General features: G+C 38.1%; 1 protein-coding gene across 2 annotated transcripts in view; it reads right to left on the bottom strand.

Moving 5' to 3' along the window:
* The window catches only part of OSBPL10 (oxysterol binding protein like 10), a 124,903-nt gene that overhangs the window by 43,259 nt on the left and 63,588 nt on the right, over positions 1-18,056 (bottom strand). The window contains exons 5-6 of one of the 2 annotated variants that reach the window (XM_037386535.1): positions 13,098-13,308; positions 3,701-3,852 (exon numbers count right to left, since the gene is read on the bottom strand). In XM_037386535.1, coding sequence (XP_037242432.1) covers positions 3,701-3,852; positions 13,098-13,308 — 363 coding nt within the window. Of the gene's footprint in view, positions 1-3,700; positions 3,856-13,097; positions 13,309-18,056 lie in introns of both variants that reach the window. The other variant, XM_037386534.1, reaches the window with a different exon arrangement.

Raw genomic sequence — 18,056 nt, 5'->3', positions numbered from 1 at the left:
CTGAAACTCAATTCCAGAATTTACTATATCCCTCAAGAATGCTTAAGTATTCAAAGAAAACTGCATCAGATGAACTTTGTTATTCCAAAGGAGAATTATAAAGATCCAGGCTTCTTTGTAAACACAGAAAAAAACACAGCAGAGAGCAAGTCATTGGTGTGTTAATGAAATTGCTAAATGCACTGCTGCTAAGTGTCTACATGCTGTGCTGAGAATTAACACAACTATCATGGAACATTCAGCCACTTGGTCATGTTGCCAGGGCACTGCTGCCACTGGCAGCCTGCTATATGGCAAAGATTCCTCAACAGTCACACACACACACACACACCCCCAATATAACATCTTTGTTTTCCTTGTAAAATCACTACTGATCCCCCTGCCTAAAATGATCTTTTCCCTATAAACAACATTCTGTGAAACAAGCAGCTGACTCGGTTGTTCCTTAAGGGTAGTAATTTAATGGCTCTTTCTATTTCAGACTACAGGTCAATTCACAATTTCTTCTGTCAGTACATCTACTATATTACGCTGAGCATTAGCCAGAAAGCTCTCTCCAAGTCCATTGGGGAATAGCTTCTAAGAGATAGAGGTCATAAAAAATACATATTTTTTAAAATAAAAATCTAGGCCCAGTCAAAGAAGAAAACAGAATTTGTTCTAATAGCCCTGATAGAGGAATCAGCCCTCTCTTCTCATAACTTCTCTAACAAGAGTCACTTCTTCCAGCAGGTATATTTTGAAAGCTGAGCCCCATTAATACAGTACAAACCTCTTCAGAAATGAGGATCATCCAGTGCCTAGTTGTTTGTTGTTGTTTTTTTTTTTAAAAAAAGAAAATCATTAAGAAAAATAAGCTTCATCTGAATGACACTTGCGAATTTCTCCTTTCTTCTACATCTAAAAGAAACTACCAGATAAATAAAATAAATCAGGGTCTTCAATGTCAAAAAAGTATCAAACAATGACGTCTAGATGCATTTTCTCTTTCTCTGCTGATGCCACCACAGTTATTAACAACAATGTATCTGGACTACAAAACAAGTGGAGTGTGATGATTTGCAGTTGCTTTTATATATAATTACACATACTAAGTAATGACCACACTCAGTGCTTTTATACCTTTGAAAATGAACTGACTACTCAGTGCCAAATGCAGGCTCCTGCCTTAGACACACAACAGGCCAGAATATATTTTAAAATATGCTTAAATCCTGCACACAGAATTGTTAGTGTGTTAAGTCAAACACCTTTGATAACTTAGGGGGGTGTCAGACATCACCTTGTGGGTGACTACCTGGGCCGGATTACCTTACCAGGTTACCCTGCTAAGGATGCCATGTTACTCAAAAGATTTTTCTCTTCTTCAAAACCTGTTTTCTCACCTTCCTTTCTCTAGTCACAACAGCAAGAAACTCCACCTTCCTGTTCAACACTACGTTCAGCTTTGACAGCTGGGCAGAACCTGCAGCACTCAAGGAAAACTTTGCCTCCTCCTCTCCCAGACAAGGGCCTGACGACAGCAGATGAGAGGTGTAGCCTCTATAACGGGGTAATGACAACCTGCTTGATCTGAAGGTGAATATGAAAACACAAAAGCTCCAACTTATGTTACATGCAAATGTTCACCTCTTCCACAATTCCTGTTTTGTGCTTCAGCCTTCCAATGGGGCACTGGTATCTCACCCAAAATGATCAAAACTGAAAAACTGATCAGCTACGTCTAAAAGAGCACTTCAAACTGAGAACCAACAGTATCAGTCTGGGACAACATGAAGCACACAAGGACTCGGTGAAAAGGAAGACACAGGTCTGGAAAGAGCATCCAGGAATGAACCCTGATTCAGGCCACTTTCTCAGGGCAAAACCAAATTTCTGCTTAATAAACTGCACTACCATAATAAAAATTACACACATGACTCCAGCAGCTTCTTGTTGCTCCACCAATCCACAAACTCCCACTTACTGCTTCTGCCAAAAATGCTATATTCAGCTGAGCTTTTTATAACTTAAAAATCTTATTTCTTCTTTTCCCCACACACACATCTTTCTTCTTTTTTAAGGGCTAGTGCCCCAGGGCCTTCAAACGCAGACTGCTGATTGCAAGACTGCCCACAAAGCACTGGGGATTCTGTACTACAAACAGTGCTGTGCTCCCTTGTTTATATCCACCTCTTAAGAGGGTACTCCCTTCTCAATAAATCCTAAGTTCCACAGGCAAAGCAGTACCTGAAGCTACATGCGCAACATCTCTCAGCAAGTGCAGTGGAGGAGACCGGACTTAAAAAAAAATAACTGTCATTTTAAAAAAATCATAAATGGCTAAACTGGACTGCAAAATGACACCCTGAGATGAGTTGTATCAGCTGCTGCTCTTTATGTTTTTGCTTCAAAGCCCATCCTTCCACATCCTATTTGGCTTTACCAGGTGGTCAAGAATAAAAACATCTAGAAAAACTAATGAAACTGCAGTGTATAAGTGAATAAAGTAGAAACTTCCAAAATAATATTCATAGACAGCCTCATCTTAAAAACACACTAAGAACTGCAGTTGGCTTATCTGCAAAAGAAGTTACACAACTTCCTAATAAAAAGTAATTACTGGTAATTTTAACATTGTGATTAATAGACATTAGGTGTCTTATAATAACACTGTTCAAAACAGAATATAAAATTACTTTCTAAGGACAGATCTGAAGAGGACCTAAATAACACATAACATTAAAAAAAAAAATCTGGTTTAACCTTGGGTTTTTTTGAACTATATTCAATTCATGATACTACAAAAGAACTGGAAAAACAAACAGCTTTATTGATATCCCCAGCCATTACACATTTTGTTAAAGGCGGTATGATTAAATTTAAGCCATTCCAGTTGCCAAAAAGCATTCACTAGTAGAAAAGGGTTTCTTCAGCTCTCAAACTTCTTCCCAGTTCGCCAAGTCTCACGTGCTCTCGGTGCCCTACAATCTGTGGGGTCTCAGAGTGAAGTGTTTTCCTGATGGGCAGCACAGGTAACCGAAGAAGATGGTAGAATCTGGAGAAGTTTGGCATGGTGACAGACTTTCAGTGCCTGAGATGCCTGACACGCAGCTGTGAGCCTCCTCAAAGAGTCGATGCTTCAGAACTGCCCTTTACCAAGTAAATGCCACAAAAGCACAAATCAACAGGCTGGCGCAGGAAGATGTGGACAAGTTCTGCCCATAATCACTTAACAGAAAAAGGGGTCAGAAAACAATATGGTTTTTCAACTCAAAGAATAATCAGCTACACTCAAGAGACACCCAAGAGCAAAGAGCGACATGGAAGGAGGAAGTAGCAAGCAAATGTTGTGGTCCTAGTGCCTCCTGTCTGTCTCAAACCAGTATAAAAAACAAATAGCATTTTCTGTCACCAGAAGACAGAAATATGTACTGACAGTCTTATGACTAGAAAAGAGACTGTACCCTTGCCGTAGTCCGCTGTCCAAAGTACCTCACAGAAGCAGAAGCACACAACAATATCATCAATGTATTTTACTAGCTTTTAGAGTGCACTTTTGCATGAAACTTAGCATTTTCACAACTGATTTCAAACAAAGGGGATACTATAAAGAAAAAAGTAATTGATGAAAGGATCCACCACTGTACATGGTTTTCATCTAGCCAATGTCAAGTCTCAGATACAACAGAAATGGTCTATAGAGACATAGTATGCTTACCTCTGTATTTGGTTGTAGTGCCTGTCCGTCCTGGGCTGCAGATGGTACTATTGCCCATGTAATGTTGGCACTAGCAGATGATAGGGAGCTGAGGGCACCATTTTTCAGTTGCTCTGCAGAGTGTGACTTGGGTCCAGGCCATCCCAGGATACCTTCTGAAGCAGAAAATTGGTGTCAACTTACAAGAAACAGATTACAGATTTGTTCTGTTCATCTCATCATTCTACTAATATAAATGAACTGCTATTTCTTCTCTGCTTCCATGCACAGTCTTACTCTAGTAACAAAAATACTCAGCATCTTCTATGTCAATTTATCTGTGATAATATTTAAAAAAAAAAGAAAGTCAATGAAGGAAGTTTTTTAAATGTTAGTCCTACCACCAGACAGAATTAAACATAAATACTATATAATCTGGCACATCTTGGTAATTGAGCAAGTATTCCCTGTCCACTGTTTTCATAATTACAAAGTTATACAAGTAAACCTTCCATTTCTTCTGTCTGAAATCAGAGTTTTAAGCTTAGCAGCTGTATTTTATTTCTGTCTGTACTATTAAAAGCTCTTTCTAGATTAAGCGCTAAAATGCTTTACTGGTCCCAGGGCCACAGTTTAAAAGAGGTCTCATTAGAAAGATACACATTAAACATGAATCAAACGGAACTAGACATCAGAACAAACCTTATTTCTGGGGTACCTGATTTCCAGGATGGGCCAGTATTTAAGGATGCCAAGACAGACAGAACAATCAGCTAAGGCGACCACACAGTTGTTCCTCCCTTACTGCTCCAAATCACAGTATCAACAATCAAATCAGTAGCCCTCAGCATTGCGCTTAAATTTCAACTATTAATTACACATTACTATAAAATGCAGAGATACAGATAAGAAAATTGCAGCTCTTCAGTCTTTACCATAATTTATATATGAAAATACAACTAGTGGCACAGGGAGGATCACCTTTTCTCATTACTGACAACTTTTAAGATGACCCAAATCAACACAAAGTACATTAAAGAACATGCAATTTCTCCTCTCCATACCACCAGGAGTTACCAGAGGTTGCCTCCTAATTAAAGCAAACAGTTTGATCTGGTGAAGTCATGCTGTGTACTATTTATTATATTGACACATATTTAAAAATGGGCCACGAATCCTATAGCTGACCTCTTACCAAATTCTGAAGAGAAAATAATTATAGAACATTCAGTAAAATGAGACTTTTTATATTTTCCATAAAATGGAAACATTTTATTTTCCATAAAATGGAAGTTATGATGACATGACAAATCTTCATTCTACTTGCTTAGTGTGATTTTTGTAGCTAAGTATAACATTATTTTCAAATATCTGAATTTTTCAAACAGTGAAAAAAATCCAGCTTTTTTTTTTTTAATGTCTACTGCACACAACTCCTCAGATTTCCCACTGCCAAAGGAAGAACAACACTGTGGCTCTGCTGTCAGACCACGTATTGCAAAGCTTTTTGAGTTTCAACGACTCTGAGGACTATGCCTGTAGATGTTACAAGTCCCAGTAGAGTTATGTGAATCATACAAGAGTAAATGCAAGTATCAAACAAAAGGTCATTTTCTTGGATTGGGCTCTACACATTGGACCTACACATCAGGAAGTTAACACCTGCCCCCATTCCAAAGATGTGAGTTAAATCAACACATGATCTTGGTATACATGGCAAGGAATGGACAGCACAGTGACCGTAGTCATAGTATGTCTTTGCTTGCTCCTCAGGTCTTGAGCAATCCGCTGCTAGGAAAAAAGAATAATCCCAGATCCCTCAAAACAAGCTCCGATTCAGAAGATAACCTGAAGATTGTTTTGGCAGATCCAAAATGGATTCTTGCTGCATGGGAGGAAGGAAGGATGCCATCAGCATGAACAATAAAATTAAATTGTAAAATTTCAAATAAAAATGTTAGTTTGACAGAATACACACGTCTGTAAAACATTATTTATTTTTTTGTACTTTTTGATGTTAATTGGGGGTGTGGAGGGGGTGGTGGGGCGGTGTGTGAAGCAAGAAGTTAAAATGAACTTGTTTTCATTTTTGAATAGTCACACTAAGTTTTATGGAGCATGCCTGTGCTTCTTGCTCTTTGTTACTTTGTAGTAACAATCCATTTTTCTATATCTCCTTGTCAAAACAGCTGAATACTGGATTTTTGCTGCTATTTTCCTATTACATAGGTACTGAAAAAAAAAGGTAAAATTTTGAACTGACTTCTCTTTATGCCAATCTTTGAAAATAAGTCATCCAATCATTTCCTTGGGTTATCCATTTTCTCTCTGCACACACAATCTGTTTGGCCATCATTGTAAACAACTTTTTTAATTTTTTAAAAAAACTAATTTCTGTAAATAAGCACAAGAAAAAGCTCCTACCTGAATAAATACCTCGCTTCAGGAGAAATTTTTAAGCATGAGCGCTTACTTCACCATCACTTACACATTTTTAAAAACACTATTCTGTTTCCCCATTCAATACAAACACACTGTGAAAAGACTATTTACTTCATCTTTCTCCACACATATTAGAGACTCTCTTACAGAAATAGAAACTGTTAGAACTAGGCAAGCACATTTTTCTACCCATCCCAAGGGCAATGCTACCCTCACAAAACTACAAAACTTGTCAGCTTCATCGATTTCCAAACAGATCTTAACACATTATGACCTAGCCAACACCAACAGGATGCCTAGAGTTAAGGTCGAAAGGATAAACCACATCTATTTCCCCAACACCTCTGCATATGAGAAAAATTGTTTTGTTAAATTCTGTCTGCCTGGAACTTGGCTACTTTACAGATGAGACATACGCAATAAAAGACACTAGTCATACACTAGTCATACGCTACAGAAACCTAAATAAATAAAAAGTCAGCTCTCTGAACAAGTTACAAAAATTCCATGCCTAGTTTCAAAGTGCCATCAGGGAACCTCTGATGATCTTTAATCTATAAATCTTACTCTGAGATGTCAGCATTTTCGTATCATTCCAAGGGAGTTGCCATATACCTAATATAGCAGCCTACTTTTCAGGCAAAAGCGAAGTATGAAGAGAGAATTCATGAGGAAATCTTAAAATCACTTAAGATCAGAATACAATCTCTATATAGAAGGTGAAAGGACACAACAACATAGCTCCTACTTCACTCACATTGCTAGCTGTGCATCCAAAACATTCTCATCTGCAGTAGCAAGACATTACTCATCACAAAATAGTACAGAAGTTGTTCTCTATCCTGTATCAGATCAAATAATTTTATTGGAATTTACTCTCTGCAGACTAAGCTGCCATTTGTAAACAACCTGATCCACTCTAATGGAGTCACCATCTTTGCCACTTTATGGCTCTCAATTTTCTATCACTATTTCAATTCCTGTTCTTTTAAAGACTTCAAGAAGAAGGAAAAAAAATATATACAAATTAAACATACTATGAAAAAGAAAAGTTCATCCTCAGAGTTGGATAATAACAGGAAGAAACTGCTGTCACTGTTTTCTTAAGCCAGATTTTTGCTCTGTTCTCAGTCACAGCCATAGGCAGCTGACAGAAGGGTATACAATTCTTATTTTAATACATTTCATAATTCTAAAGAAATTCTCCAGAAAGGCAGTCACAAATGATATAAAAGCATTCACAGCTACAGAACTACTTTACTATTTGCTTTAATACTATGCAAAGCACTATACTAATTAAAATAAATTAAATCATTTCTATTTTATTATATATAATTATTTATTATATATATTATATATATAATAAATAAAATTAAAATAAAACACCTGTTTCTGCAGTAAACTATGCAAAAAAAAGAGATCAGCCAGATCTCTTCTACCTGCACAGTGTTAGATCTGTGGTTCCAAGAGTGAAAACCCAAGCCCAATTCCTCTGAAGTTCAGTGCACATGTACACACAAAAAAAGAGAGTTCTTACAGAAAATACCCAAAAATGAGCTGTTTTCCCTGCTTCCCCTCAACAGCGATTTCCCCTGCGATGAACACGCAGCAGACAAACACACCAAGGCACAGGAGAATGCTTCTACATGAAAGTACAGCATCCAGACACAACCTACTCTCCTTTCCCTACAGCAACGCTCTGGTGCACAAACCCCCATCTATTTCAGAGGGCACAGTACACTGTACCCCACACAAATACCCTCAGGAGAAATGCGTTTCCCTTTCACACAGCAGGAGGGAGGGAAATTCTCCCCAAAGAAAAGGTTTACAGGAGATTTCTTCAGTTAAGCAGTGTTGGTGATTTTGTTTTGTTGGTTCCCATTTTCTAGGTACCTGATGTACTTCAAACTATGTTTTTGCATGATAATCACAGAATCCTAATCACAAAATCATAGAACTGTTTGGGTTGGAAGGCACCTTAAAGAGTAAAAACGTAACTGATGCATGAAATATGCTAAACACCTACCTCAATTCTATAACAAAAACCTTTCTATTTTTAAGTCCTCAGGTCTTGGTTTGCAATCTAAAAAAAACCCACTTGCGCTTTTTCCTGGCACAGCTATAAGCCAACATCTATTGATAAAACTCTTACAGTATAGTGTAACTATACTCTAGCAAATATCCCCTCAATGCAACGGTGGGCCTCGAGGAAAGATGAAGATTAGATCTGGATTCTTTCCCCTGCCAGGGATGGGTGTGACCGTTTTGTGTCTCTGCTGAATCTTGCAGCAGGCTGAACCAGCAACAGCAAGTGGCAGCTGCGTATCTGCTTTTCAGATTAGAAAGACAATGTTGTATTTACTAATGCTGTGCAGGGACTAGAAAATAAGGCTACCTTGCAAAGAAAGAAGAACATACGAGGAATAATGTATTAGCATTTAGATAGAACAGCAAATTGTTTTGGTCATTCTTGACAGAAGCAAGTCTAGCAATGATGCATTTAAGACAGACATGACTGACCATGCCAGATTTCATGAATTACACCAGTAACAAAGAATTTGTTCTCCTCATTTCTTTCCTCACCCTTCCCTGCCCACAAGGACTGGGGGGTGGGAGGAGTGCTAAGCAAGAAAGAGGAGTCCTCTGCTCATTTTTCTCTCCTGCCATCTCAGCTGCAGGAGAATCCCATTTGTCACCAAACTGAAAGCATTTAGATTTTTTTCTTGTCCATTTATCTTCTCCAAAAAGAAGGAAACAGAGAATCTTCTAAAACCAAGTTCAAGTACATTCCCCGCCCCCACCCCAGCTCCAGATCACCTTCAATCCATTTGCTGTTACGGGAGACAAAATGAGAAGCATTTACACATTCAAATGATCATCACAAAATCCACAGTGAGGAGGGGTTTGGTTTTTTATTTTTAAAAATCATCAAAAAAAGGAGAAACATTCTATTTTACACTTTGGAGAAGTAGCCAAGTGAGAAACAGAAAAATATAGGAGAGAACTCTATCAGGGAGTGCTTTATTCAGTAAATGAACAGCTAATATGAAACACAGACTAAAATAATGGATTCATCTGTGCAGGCTGCTACTACAAGACAGGATTCTGTCTGCCAAAACACTAAAATAAAAAAAAACAGAGTTAAAACAACATAAGCTGGTAAAGCTACTTTAAAACAAACATTCAAGTTTGCTCTGTTCACAGTTTGAGAGGGAGGGATGTTAACCATAGCAGTCAATAGGTTCTAGAGACACTCTTGTGCCAAAGACTACACAGGTAGAAAAAATAACACTAAAAGTTTTAAAAGGTTGAAGTGAAGACAAAAGTTTCTTCTCCAAATTTTTATTTTAAAAGGCACCTTTTTTCATGTCTGCATGCTAAATGATCTCAAGCTTGTCACAAGGCACTTAATGCTGATTATCAAATACTCTACATGTACTTAAGCGGTGACATTCTTGGCCAACAAGAAAATCCTTGACATCTTTCTCCCTCTTACAAAACGAGCAAAATTCCCAAACCCAAGAAAGCCTGTATAGATGCAGTCCCTCATCCTCAACTCACAGTGTATGTAACCATCACTTTCAGCTAATATCATCCTTCTCCAGCATATTTTTCAATGTATGAAGAATTTAGCCAGTGATCAATGCACATACCCTTAGTAATGACAGCTGGAAATGAATTTGACGTTATTTTGACTCAAAAGTAGAAACACAGACAGGATTTTGTGTTACCGACTGTTCTTGTTAACACACTTCTAAAATCAAGCACTAACAAAAAAAAAAAAATCACAAGAGCCCTTTCTCGAATCTTCAGAGTGGAAATAAAACATGTATTGACTATTCTTCAAGACAAGATTGAAGACTTCAATTTAATCTTCATGTCTGCTTGTAGGCTTGAGGTCTAAGACTGACAACTCATGAGAAACATGAAAATGAAAAAAAATAAATCCTGTCATTCTTGAACTACTCCCATGACAAAGTGTACCATAAAAATATTTAAAGTCAAGACCCTACACAATCCTAGATTCCTGGTAAGATTCCACTAAACTGAATGCCACACTGCTTTCTTCCTACTCACATTACTGGAAAACAAAGCAATAAAAATATTACATCAAAGGAAGGGAGACATTTTGTTTCTGTTTAAAACAATAAAGGTATGTAAGCCTGTTTAAAACATCTACTACAGAGGAACATACAGCTTTTAAGCTAACAAGAGTAATTTTCACCTGACAGTATCAACAGGCATTCATTAAGGTCATCTTTTGGTTGCACCTTCTGGATATGAAATTAAACAAATTCACCTGGAGGACACAGAATCGAAATGAGATTTATCATCTCTCAGAATTAGTTTTCTAGGGGATTACTTAAAGGCATTGGTCTGATTAGGTATGAGTTTATGCAGCTTTGATGACTCAAACTCTACCGACTCAGCAGAAATGTTAAGTCTTTCAAAGTACGCCTGCGTAAGATTAAGTGCGTAGGAAAATCAGTAATCAAGATTTGTAGGCCAGGTTCTTTCAGGCAACTGTGTTGTGTAACAAGGCCTGGGGAAAACGTTTCACAGACTCTTTCAGTCAGGGAGAAGGGACTAAGTATCTTAGCAGCTTTTAGTTCCCTTCTTTTTTCTTTTTCTTTCTTTTAAATGACATACCGAAGAATAAGCACACTGAAGAGTTAACTGTTTGCATTCAGGTTCTCTCAGTTACACCAAAGATGCTGGTGTGAACCAGAATTTTGATTCCTTGAAAGATTCTTGTACAAGTTTAAAGTCTTAGGAGGAACAAACAAAAATACTTACTAAATTTTATTAAGAATTTTATAGTTGTGGCTTTCCACTCTTTTCCAAAAAATATGGGATTCCCTTTCCACAATTACTAATGTTATGCTTGCTTTTCTCTGTTCTTGTGCACAGATTCTCAGAAATCATTATCAAGTCAAAATACAGACAGTGATTTAACAAAATTATTTGGACACAGATTCAAGGATATGTACAACTCATCTATCTCTGGCACTTCACTTGGATCGCATGGACATGAAAAACAACCTTCAGGGACTTTGAAACTAGAAGGTGACTTTTCTCTGAAGGATGCTTTTCATCCTTCCTCCAAACCATTCCCTCCTTTGAAATGAAATTATATCAAAGAAATAAATTAAATGCAATGTATTAAATGCGATACATTACAGATATCCACAAGTTGGTTGGTTGTTTTTTTTTTTTTATTTTCTACAAGAAAACAGGATACGGAAAGTAAGAAAAAATTTCATTTCTGTTCCTTTAAGAAATATACCAGAATCAGGAAGCAGGAAAGGCATGATGATATACCATAGTATAGGTGTCAAAGTTTTTACACTCATTTTTTCCAAGAACCCTCTTACTGTCATTTACCTACTTCTCAGCTGACCCTCTCAATGTTTCTATTCTCCCCACAATGGGAATTCTTCAGAAGGCTTCCGACCTAGCTGTCTCAGCAACCCTGAGGGCATATCCTGCCCTGGAGTACACGTACTGTAAGTAAGGACAGGTGGGGGGGATGCTGTTGAAGCACCTGAAGAAAACTTAAAAAGCCACCCCATATCCAGAATTCTGCTGCTGCCGCTCTTTTTGTATCAAGTCCTGCTCCTGCTCTAGACTAGGCAGTGCAGTTTGTGTACAGAAAAAAACTGACCACCCTTTCAGAAGGCTAAAGGTCCAACTTCAGACAATAAAAACAGAGATCTAGAACTAGGTGAAGAAACAGTTGAGCTACGTGGGGACCGAGAGGTTCATGCCTGCACAGCTCAGTGCAGAATCACACTGTTTGACATTTTAGGCTTATAAAAATTTGCCACAGGTTTCTTTTTTTCTTTTTTTCTTTTCTCTTTCTTAAATAGCAGCATGGAGAACTCATTCCAGATTTAAAGAAAACCAGACTGGAATAAATCTGCCTCAGCAGCATACTTCCATGTAGAAAACTAGAAATATGATTTTCACTGTAGCATTGTATAATATTAGATGTATTTTTATCAAACAAATTTGTATTGTGATTTCAGTCTTGGAGGGGTGGGCAGAATAAAACCACCAAGCAGTTCTGCACTGGCATTAATACAAGCTTATCTACCTGTTCTCCATGCCTCCCTTTTTTTTTGTCTTGCTGTCTTCTAAACCTGATTTCTCTGACAAGACTTCGGACACCCCCTCTTTTCCTCCTCTCTTCTGATGTTAATAGATGTCGCAGTTTAATGCCAGCCTGCAGCTAAGCACCACACAGCCACTCACTCCCCACCACCTCCCTTGGTGCGATGGGGAAGAGAATTGGGAAAAAGGCAAAACTCATGGGTTCAGACAATTTAATTAATATAATTAAAAAAAAAGAAATACAATAATAACAACTGTAATGAAAAGGAAAGAGAAGGAGAGAGGAATAAAATCCAAAAGGAAAAAAAACACCCCAGTGATGCAGAATATAATTGCTCACCACCCCACTGACTGATGCCCAGGCAGACCCTGAGCAGCAAATTCCAAGGCCCTGGCCAACTCCCCTAGTTTTTACACTCAGCGTGACGTTCTATAGTATGGAATATCCCTTTGGCTAGTTCAGGTTAGCTGTCCTGGATGTGTCCCCTCCCAATTTCTTGTGCCACTCCAGTCCTCTTGCTGGCAGGACCCAAGAAATGGAAAAGTCCTTGACTTGGTACAAACTACCTAGGAACAACTAAAAACGTCAGTGTGTTATCAACACTATTCTCATACTAAATCCAAAACACAGCACTGCACCAGCTACTGAAAAGAGAATTAACTCTATCCCAGCCAAACTAGGACAACAGATTTTGCAACTTTTTTTAGACCAAGAAAAAAATTATGATATTTCAGGCTGTAGAAGCCTAAAAACTCCTCACTTCAACTTGTCTCTCTGAGGATGGTTCATTTTGCCTGCTTCAATATCATCATAAAAAATCCTAAAGCACATTAAATAATACCAAAGAGAGCTTGTGCTCACCTGATGACAGTGTCCTGTTATGGTGCTGGCCCACTTGATGCATGCTTTGCTGTAACAGAGTCAGGCATTCTCCAAGGCAGCTCAGGGTGGCAGCAGAGGTAGCTTTTAAAAGCAGCAAGTCCTGATCCAAGGCAGAAAGAGGCCCAGAACTTGGGAGAGCTTCAATGGCTTGTACAAGATTCTTCTGTTGTCCCTCAACTTGGCTCATGATCTGTAAAAGTCCAAAAACATCTGCTGTCATAGGAAATATCACTATGTAGCTGTTAAATTCTTATGGGTTGATATAGTGACTAAATGTGAAGAACTACCACAAATGGATGTTAATGTTCTGATCCAAACATACCATATACTTACCTACAAAAACGAAGGGCTTGAGACTACCAATGGCCTGTAAAAATGTCAAGACTATGTTAGAGAAGAACATCTCTTAAAATAGTAGGTTCAATAGTGTGACTCATACTTTCTCAAAGTCTTCGTAAAGAAAAGTATGAAAATTCTAGTTCATTCTCCATTATTTATTTAGGCTTAGATTTTCTTTCTTTTTGTATGTGACCTGAGACACCCAAGGAAGCAACGCTTCCCTTCCTCCTCCTTTCCTACATGAAATATCACAGTTTGAGAACGGACATTTTTCATTTCTCAAGCATCAGTAAGGAACTCCTTTTACAGAATAAGGTAACTTTTAAGTTTACAAACATTAGCATAGGATGCAACTTAGAGTACTTATTTACTATCAGATATGAATACCAGCTGCAGGGAGAAAGTTAATCTGTTTCTAGATTTGGACCATCCAGATGAAGATGAAATGCGTGCTTGTATAGCAGACAACAACGTTATTTGAGCAGGCTGTTCTTTAACACAAATTGGCAAGCTTCCAAAATCCTTCCTAAAGCCAAAAGAAAAAGGACATGTTTAAAATTTCTCTGTTTCTACAACCTGTAGGAAATTAGACATGCACATGACAAGCCTCTTTTCTTACACTTACCTTGCAAAAAACTTCTTGCAAAACCTTAAAGGTTCAGTTTTGAGGTATTCAAAGCTTTCAGAAAAAATATCTGAAGACTTTGTAAGCAACAAAGATTCAAGCTCCATTTGCCCAAGCTACTATACTGTAAAAATGTATTATGAACTCATGACTTTTTTATTATCATGATTTTATTTTCAAAGTACGGTGTGCTTCCTGTATCCTCCCTATGCTGTGGTAAATAAACTGATTTTAAAAGTATACATTGAGTTCACTGAAAAGCAAGAAAGGAAACTGAACTCAAAGATGCAAATAACCATCCTTGCACACAAGTTAAGTAGAATTAGGTGAAAACCTGTTGTTGCAAGGTTAGTAAGGAAATGTAGCTAAATGTCTTGCTGAAGGTTACAATAATGACATTTTCATAGTCAACACTTGAAACAGAGGCCAAAGCTTCAGCAGAAGCCACAGACAATTTTAATTTCCTTTGACAGAAAACAAGATCAGTCAGGTGACACAGACCACCATAATATGCAGCTTTAGGGACATGCTAGAAGCCCAGGCAGTGCTCTGCTTTAAGAAGTCACACACCATGTGACTGAGCTCCACAGCACAGACAGAGGGTTGCTTGGAAGCTAAAACAAAAACATCACAGACACACACTCACGCAAATATTCCTCCCCCAGGAAAAGAGCTCAGGAAGGCAAATTAAAGGAACGGCTAAGAGGAAAAAAAAAAAATCATCTTCTCCCTGGAAGGTTGCACATTATAATTGCATGGAAAACTGCTTCTTTCCTTTTCCCATCCTGAATAAGATTGTGAAGTCAAAAACTTGATATTCTCATGCTTCACATTAACAGAGATGTTCTATTTTCACTTAAGTGACTAGCTTTCCTACCCTCCTTTTTCTTTTTTTTTTTTTTTTTTTTTTGAGTAACAGTTTACCTTTCCAAATGTTTGCCTCCATAGGAAATAAAATCCAAAATAAAACTTTGCAAACTTCAAACATTTTCATTTGTCCCTCCCCCTTAATAACGAGCAACTGTATTCTTCTGCAGCTAAGACAGGAGCCTAAGATAAACTGACCGGAGAGCTTAAGAAACATTTGGAAAATTAACTGAGTGTCTGCATCTATCACCCAGACCAAAGCTTTACAGGCTTTCGTCAACTATATCTATCTGAGATTAGGAGAAATTTAAATAAAATCAATGATTTATTCTTCCTTTATCCAAAATAAGGTATTGCTTTGAGTCTCACTATTTTCTAGCTGACTTAAGACAGTTTAAACCAGCTTTTTTTGACTCATCCTTTTTGTGCTACCTAGCTTCCTTCATGTTATAGCTATGACACCAGCAGCTATTCTACAGACCTGGCAAAGCAGAAGACACCAGGAACAGTAACTTCTGCGTAGGTTTCAAAGTATTAGAACTGCTGATTTGTTACTGCTTGAGCACAGACCAACACCACTCTGTTTAAGGTGCTGAATGAACAGAACAGAAAGGAAGAACCTACCCTTATCCTAAAGCGTCACAGAACAACTCTGTGGCAAAAGGGGAAGGAAATAACATATATTACTGAAATAATGGAACTTTTTTTACATGCTTGCCAATATATTTTTTTTAAGTAATTGACAAAATATTTTAAAAGAGTTTTAAGTGTGGTTGCTCCCAAAAAAGGTAAATCAAAGAGCAGCTAACACAAAAAAAGCAAACCATGCAAGACAAAACTCATTACACACATTAACCCTTAAAAGGACAGACACTAGGCCTTGCAGCTACAGCATCACCCTCTAGCTTACTTGCGACCTGCTTTTTCCTGTCTCAGGGGGAGATGAGGCAGAGCGCTTGATTTATCAGCACTCTAAACTCATTTCAAAATCAGAATGAAAAGCTTTGATTTTGCGAAAGTTAAATTGTAACTTTCATTTTTCAAAGAGAAACAACTTACTTAATTTTGAATGACTTTGCTTTTACACATGGTTATTTTAATACCTTACAGCTCTCCATCCTCCCTATTTGCAAATACAGACAGCTCAAAGTAGTATTGTCTGTTTTACAACAGCGAAGAATATTTGTCACCATTTCCTCACAAAATCTCAACCTGCTTATCTTTCCACTCTTGTTTCAGCTTTGGTACCCCCTCTTCACCTACAAATAGCTCCTTATAATATGGAAAAGAAACTATATATACCCACAAATGCATTCAAACTTCAGAAACATGGCTCTGGGCTAGATATAAAATAGAAAAACTGAAAGAAATATCAGGACTACATGTATTAAAAGGAATTATATGCACGCATATAACTAGCACTTGTAGGCCTGCATTTAACTAACTGCAAAAAGTTCAGTATGAGGAAGCCTCAGGCTGGGAAGAGACCAGCTCATATGCATGGTTTGCTCCTTTCTCCACCTTCACCAGGAGAACAAGCACACCACGTTATGTGTTCCCTATTTAAGAGCTGCTGCTGAAGCCAGAAGGAGATTCATTCCTTTTAACCTGCCAGAAATTCTCAGGTATTGTCCGTATTCTTGTAGTGGGATGACCTTGGCTGGATGCCAGGTGCCCACCAAGCCGCTCTATCATTCCCCCTCCTCAACTGGGCAGAGGGAGAAAACATACAACGGAAGGCTCATGAATCAAAATAAGGACAGGGAGCGATCACTCACCAATTACCATCATGGGCAAAACAGACCTGACTTGGGAAAATTAATTTATTTTATTACCAATCAAAATCTGAGTAGGGTAATAAGAAAGTAAAACCAAACCTTAAAACACTTTCCCCCCACCCCTCCCTAACTCCAGAGGTGCTACCACCATTGCTGACGGGCTCAGCCTTGGCCAGCGGCAGGTCCATCTTGGAGCCAGCTGGCATTGGCTCTATGGGACATGGGGGAAGCTTCTAGCAGCTTCTCATAGAAGCCACCCCTGTAGCCCTCCCACTACCAAAACCTTGCCATGCAAACCCAATACAATTCTCCCAAATAACACCACCCTCAAAGAAACCTGCCACCCAATGACACCCTCACAGAAGACAGAATGCAACGGGAATAATCTCTGATGTTTTCCTCAGCAGGTCATCCACTCCCTACCATGTGCTTCAAAACAGCCAATTCAAGGCTTCTGTGGCTGCCTGCTTCCTCCTCTCCCCGGCTGATCTTAAAATCCTGCATGATTGCTTTCCCTGCTTGCCACAGCAACTGCTAAATACTCCTTCACAGCTGGAATTGCACCTTCTGGATCCTCCTGTTGTGAACCCACTGCCAATCATGATGTATGGTACCAAACGGTTATGAGACAACATCCCAAACAAGCGTGTAAGAAATTACTCTGTTCTTGGGTTCACCCCCACAGTACGTGAAAGTTAGGCAGAAAAAGCTGTGAGATACATTCCTTTGCAACCCTAGGGTATTTCAGACATACTAAGAAGAAACAACACTCTTTCATACAGTAAATAAGCAAAAATTAGTTGTTAGAAATTAATTTAGGAAATAATAATGAAAACCTGAAGTGCTGATTTCTGAGCTAAAAGAAAAAAACTACAGTAATTCAATATTTTATTAAAATACTAGATGATATATTAACCTTTCCCATCAGAGAAAAAAAAAATCTTAAAAAACTTGAATGTCATTTTTTATTTAAGGCTTCAATTTATTTCTGAAATGAGAAAGAGGGAGATTCCCAATTATTAAGTATAAGAATGAACCCTCTGTTAAAGATTTGTCCTGCCATCCTCAAAGGTAAATAGAAACTTCAAAGGAAGAAAACTGAATAGCCACACCTGAATGGAAGGGCATGACTACTTTTGACATTATTTTATTTACACTGGAAATGCTCTTGTTATCCAGACTCCAGGACTAACAGGCCTAAGTCTGTCTGTCCAGCCCAGACAGCTATTATGATAATCAAAACATCTTTCTCTGTAGAATTACTGATCCTACAGGATTTCACTGAACCAACACAGTTAAGCCACATACCGAACTACCTGATCCACAGCT

This window comes from Falco rusticolus, chromosome 4 (assembly GCF_015220075.1).
Source record: "Falco rusticolus isolate bFalRus1 chromosome 4, bFalRus1.pri, whole genome shotgun sequence".
Classification (NCBI taxonomy): domain Eukaryota; kingdom Metazoa; phylum Chordata; class Aves; order Falconiformes; family Falconidae; genus Falco; species Falco rusticolus.
This window is presented reverse-complemented; position numbering and strand designations above follow the sequence as displayed.